The 5,785-nt window shown below is 30.8% G+C and overlaps 2 protein-coding genes across 2 annotated transcripts; both read left to right on the plus strand.

Moving 5' to 3' along the window:
* The first annotated feature begins 593 nt into the window (after positions 1–593).
* Positions 594–1,667, plus strand: LOC123210692. The gene is made up of 3 exons (XM_044629176.1): positions 594–604; positions 706–769; positions 1,383–1,667. The coding sequence occupies exons 1-3, from the start codon at positions 594–596 to the stop codon at positions 1,665–1,667; spliced, it is 360 nt and encodes a 119-aa protein (XP_044485111.1).
* A 716-nt stretch (positions 1,668–2,383) lies between these two features.
* Positions 2,384–3,805, plus strand: LOC123212426 (putative F-box protein At3g25750). Its single transcript, XM_044631556.1, has one exon. It carries the CDS (start codon positions 2,527–2,529, stop codon positions 3,625–3,627), a length of 1,101 nt encoding a protein of 366 aa, XP_044487491.1. The 5' UTR covers positions 2,384–2,526; the 3' UTR covers positions 3,628–3,805.
* The last annotated feature ends 1,980 nt before the right edge of the window (positions 3,806–5,785 follow it).

A 5,785-nucleotide genomic window follows, 5' to 3' on the forward strand; every position in this document is an offset into this window, starting at 1 on the left:
TCTCTCATACCTGCTAAATACAACATAAACATATTAAACAACAAAATTAACTAAAACTAAAACCAACTCACTATTTTAAATGTCATGGATAACATATGCTAACCACTTTGATATGTACAATAAAAATATTAATAAATTTAAAAAACATAAATAATATAAAACTATAAGAATATATTGATATTTTAAATAAAAACATTAATGTAGAAAGACGGGGATGAGATGGGGTGAGGACAAAGATGGTATGGGGATGAGACATATGTATCCCTATCCTTAGTTACGAAGTTATTTTTTATTTGTGTCTCTATCCCTTTTCTCATTTCTATAAAAAAAGTCTCTTTCTCGTTAGAGTTGAGCAGATCGAAGGCTCTAAATTTTGGCTACAATTCTCATCTCTACTACTACTCATTTTACATGTGTTTGAAATAAAAAAGATAATGCCTTACAGTTGCAGAAAGTCAAAACGGTTAAATTGGAATCACATAATGGAGTATTATGTTTATTTTAATCTTTACTTTACACTCATTTTGAATGTTACACGCATTTTATTAGTATCTTGTGGATGTTACCCTCACTAGTTCACTTGTGGGATAATGATGACTGGAATGTACATGCATTCACGATTGTTATACTAAAAGAGTTCATGGTTGTGTCATTTTTTTTTTTAACGTAAGCTCTTGTTGCTCTATCTTGATCATCTTTTGGCAGCTGGGTGGCTGTTTATGATCTTGCAAGTTGTGATGGAGCTTTGAGAAAGGAAGACAATTTTGTGGTCATATGTCAATTCTTTTCTTTTTTTGAATGTCAAACTATATCTTTTCAGCAATGGTTGTATTGTGGGAAATTTTGATGTCAAATTATAACCAACATAAAGTTATTTCAGCTCATTGAGTTTGGCTCGAGATTAATATCCAATTTGTTTTATTGAAAAAATTTTCCCTCTTTTGGTGGTTCTTCTTCTTCAATGATAATTCTCTCTTTTTTTTTTTTTTTTTTTTTTAACGATTGTTATGCACACACACTTTTCATCAGCTTCACCTCTGTTTATAGTTAGATGGATCTTCCATTACGTGTTTTAAATAATTTTCTGTGCAGAGCTTTATGTTTTACAAAATTATGGGTCCTGCATGATTAGTAATATTTCAGCATATGAAAAATATTCCAAGCAGTAGCCACTTGGAGATGGGATGGATAGAATTGTCCTTTTACGTTCCCAAGTTTGGAATAAAGTTAATAATTTTCATAAAACATTTAATGTTGTGGTATATTCAACGCATTCTCACATGCAATACCAAATCTCTGAAATATTTTTCTTCTCTTTCCTCTCACAGAATTCTTTAATTTTTCAAACCCAGTTCAATTTTCTGATGGGAAATTGCATGCAGAGAGGCCGCAGAAGACGAGAGGAAGGGGCCGAGGAGCAGCAACAAGAAGAGGAGTTTGTAAAAGAGAGTATGGATTTTGTTGAAGGCGGTGGCGGGTTAGAGGTGAAGATAGTTCGAACGAAGGAGGAGTTGCAGTGGCTAATGATTCACCTGAAGAGCAATGTAGGGAAAAGATTAGAGGATGTTTTGGCTGAAATTGGGAGAGGAAGAGGGAAAGTTGAAGCTTGGAAACCTTATCTGGAGAGTATCATGGAGGGCCCTGAAACACTTGAGATTGATAGATGAATCTTTTTTCCTTATTTAATTTCTTATGTAGAATACCTTTTCAGGTTTTTCCTGGCTGCCTTCTTCTCCATTTAGATTTTCATCATCGATCTTTATTTTCTTGTCCTTTCAGGTTTTTTTATTTGCATGATGATCCCAAACGGTTAAGAAGTGAAGTAATTGAGACTCTGAGATGTTGTTTATGACCCAAAATTACTTCAGAATCAATGGTTTTTTGGGACTAATATTTGTATGTTGGATTTAATTTTATGTGTTCTTGCAGTTAAAATTATTAAATTCTCCAATACTAGGTTTTAGATAAATCTTTCATTATGTCTTAAGTTGTTTTCCCTGTAGGGCATTCTGTTCATGGGCTTCCAGTACTATTTGAGCCCATAAAAAATCTTCCGACCACCGGACAATAGGACCAAGTAATTTTCAAAGTGTGACGGGTAGGATTGTCCTTATGAGTTAATAATTTCTTTCCCCGGTTTGAAATGAAGTCTAATTTTGTTATTTCCCAAATCATCACAACACACTTGGTTGGCAGTTTTAATATATTAAAGGGTATTATTGTCCTCATGAATTAATTAAATATAAAAATAATTATTATTTTTCAAATTTGATGATGCAGTATTGGATATGATTTGTAAAACTAAATCAGGATAGAATTAGTATTTGGCATAAGTCAAAGGTTACTAGGAAGATCACCCTATATATATATATATTCTACTTTTCAGTTTCAGATATTAAAATCTCAATCTCAGCAGTTCAGAGTTCTTAGCGTGTAAACAGTTTTGTCCTCGGGCTGCAGTTTTAGATTTTTAGCTCCCCTTCCAACGCTTCTGAAAGTTCTCTGATCTAAGCCGCCGCCGTTGCCATGGGTGATTGGGCAAATCTGCTTCCTGATGTTTTGCTGGAAATCACTACGCATCTAACGTCGTACAAGGATTTTGTTGCTTTTGCTTCGGTTTGTTCCTCATGGCGATCTGTTGCAATTATGGAAAAGCCGAGATTTTTATTTAAATTCACTCCATTGCTGATGCTAGCACCAGAGAAGCCCACCGATCAACGCGGGTTTTACAGTTTTTTGGCGGATTTAACTCGGTACTTTATTTTACCTGAAGCTAATTCAAGAAGATGTTTATCTTCAAGGGGCTGGCTTCTAACAATCGCCGAAGCAGATTTGAGTATGGCTCTTTTGCATCCTTTTTCACGGTTTGAAATTAAATTGCCTCATCCCAAGACTTTCAGATACTGGGAATCTTTTTCTCGAGATGTTGAGCCGACTGAACTGCATGTACTTTCTATCGCTAAATTTGTCTTAGCATCCAATCCCATGTGCACATCAGATTACGTGGTGATGGTTCTTTGTGGAGCTGGCGGAGATATTGCATATTGTAAACCCGGTGATAAATCATGGATCCGAATTGAGTCTAGTGTGTACAATTATGATATCACATATTATAAAGGGTTATATTATTGCATTAACGATAAAGGTCAAATAATGCTGTGCGATCTCACCAAAAAAGTTTCAGTAGAAGTTGCACAAATGCCACATCGAAAGTCTCTGCAATCGGTTTTGTACATAATGGAATCGGCAGGAACATTGATTGTGGTTGAACGAACGATATACGAAGAAGAACGTGAAGAGGGGAGTTATGGAACTATAGGATTTAAGGTTTTCCAAGTGGATTTGGGAAATAATAATTGGACTGAGGTAAAAGATTTGGGTAATAGAGCGCTGTTTCTGGGTTATAATTCTTCATTCTCCGTGGCGGCCCTTTATTGCAAAGCTAATTGTATATATTTTACTGATGATTGCTCCGAAACTTATCTTGATGAAGAATTTCACCCCAAGGGAGGAGGGAAGGATATAGGAATATATAACATCTTAGATGGTAGCATTGAGTCATGTTTCCATTTCGAAGGTAACTCATTCAGCTTTGTTAATCCCCCTATGTGGATTCAACAATTTTAGGTTCAACTTTAGTTTTTCTGGGTTGAATAAAGTTTGTCTTAGAGTATATGAATTTCTATTTATTGTTTATTTCAAACTACCCTAGGTACTATTATTAATTTTATGTTTTATGTTTCTCTTTATTTGGGAGAAATAGTTTGTTTTATGTTCTATGGATTTATATTTTTGTTTCTCTTTATCTTTAGTATCTTTTATTGTTTGTTAGATTTAATAGTGAATGATTCAGTAGGGTATCTGTCTGGTGGTTGTTTTTCATTGCTTAGCGTGTTCAATATGAAATCTGGTCTTGTGCTTGCAATAAATATGCAATTTTAAAATACATATAGGGATGTGCAAAAAAGTTTCAAATCTAAAAATCGGATCAAACCTCTGATTAATAAATATGGAAATAGAAAAGAAATGGATGTGTAAATTATACAGATATAATACGATTAATAACGGAGAATACGTTTATAAAAAAAGTCTTTAAAATTTGTATATAAAAAAAGTATGAAACGTATATATATGAATTTAATACAACATATTCTCGATAATAAATTTCTAAAAATATGATAATATCATAATAATTTTAATACTTACGAATCTTGTATTGAAAATCAATATAACAATTCAAATATAAAATATTTAATTAACTATTAAATTTAATATAATATAATATATATTCAAAATTCTTTGTACAATAAATAATATATCAATTAGTTGGAAAAAATAAACAAATTAATTAGCTTGGATTTTAGTCAAATCAGAGTAAAAATCTTTGTACAGGCTACAACAAGGAAGAAAAACGCAAAATTATGATTAGGAATTAAGAAAGAAATGTTGTCGGTTTTTTTTTTTAAATGACAGTGACATTTTCATAAATAATTGAATATATAAGGGATAATTTTGTATTTTAAGTTTAACAAAAAATTCAAAAATATGACAAATTTAAAATGCAACGTATAATTTGTGTTTAATACGAGAATAACATAAAATATGTGTTATATATGTTTAGAGTTCAAAATTTTTTTTGAACGTGTTTAATACATGTATTAAACACGTTCAAAAAAAATTTTGAACTCTAATATTAAACATGAAACTGAACCACGGATTTGAGCCACAAATTGGAATTATAAATTTGAATTGAATTCAAACCATGAATTTGAATAATAAATTCAAATCGAATGCTCTCTAGTTCAAGTTTGACTTAGTTTAAAAAAAAAATCAACTTTTTTAATTTGAACTAAATGAATTTAAGTTAAGTCAAATTGAATTGAGCCAACTCAATTCAGATACAACCCTACTTATATAGAGGTGGAACAATGAGATCAAGGAGGGTTAATTGACATATGCAAAACATCAATAAAATCTTTAATATTTTAGCTTGATTCTTCGAAATTTCATTGCTACTGCTTTGAACCCTAACAATTTATTTTTCTTCTAAATTTAACCCTTTATATTGTTGGGCTTTTGGGTTCCATTCTATACGAAAAAACTTAAATTTATTTAATGAAAAAGTCTAACCTACTATATTCATAAATTAGGTTAAAATAAAGATTCAACATATACATATAAATAACACACAAAAGTTAGAATAAATGAGAAAAGAGAAGAGGAGAAAAATGTCGTTTTGGGATTTCAATGAACATTTGTGGGAGATTTTCTTGTTTTCTCAATTTCATCATTGGATTACTCTAATTTTTTGATTGTTGGTAGAAGACTTATCGTTCTTCATTCTGAACGATCAAGATTACGATTTAATTTTCAAGTAAACAATTATTTGTATTGAAACATGATTATTTGTCAACGTAGTTTTGTTTATATAACTCTTAGAAAAACGTCAATTTCTCTTTTGTCTGCCATCGAAATATAAACCCGTATATTTTTTAATTGGACGTAAGCAATATACATTCGGTGTCTGTATGCTACACCTTTTCAAAATAAAATGATGAAAGATTTTAAAAATTAAATTAAAACTCTTTTTTGTTATATTTTTTATTTTATTTTCTATTTCAATTTAATATCAACAATGTTTTTAAAGTTAGAGAATTTATTTCTACCCATGTTTTGATATATTTTTAAAGTCTCACCTATAGAGTTTAAAAAACTTAAATATCTATCTATGAGCTATTAACTTTAACTAAAACAAGAGATAAAATTATCATTTTATTACTAAACT

Source organism: Mangifera indica, chromosome 3 (genome assembly GCF_011075055.1).
Source record: "Mangifera indica cultivar Alphonso chromosome 3, CATAS_Mindica_2.1, whole genome shotgun sequence".
Classification (NCBI taxonomy): domain Eukaryota; kingdom Viridiplantae; phylum Streptophyta; class Magnoliopsida; order Sapindales; family Anacardiaceae; genus Mangifera; species Mangifera indica.

What these genes read in the sequence shown, in the direction of transcription:
- LOC123210692 (XM_044629176.1), top strand. An exon ending in GAAAGGAAGACAATTTTGTG is followed by an intron (nt 770 to 1,382) that starts GTCATATGTCAA and finishes AATTGCATGCAG; the next exon opens with AGAGGCCGCAGAAGACGAGA.
- LOC123212426 (XM_044631556.1), top strand. Translation starts at nt 2,527, where the DNA reads ATGGGTGATTGGGCAAATCTGCTTCCTGATGTTTTGCTGGAAATCACT.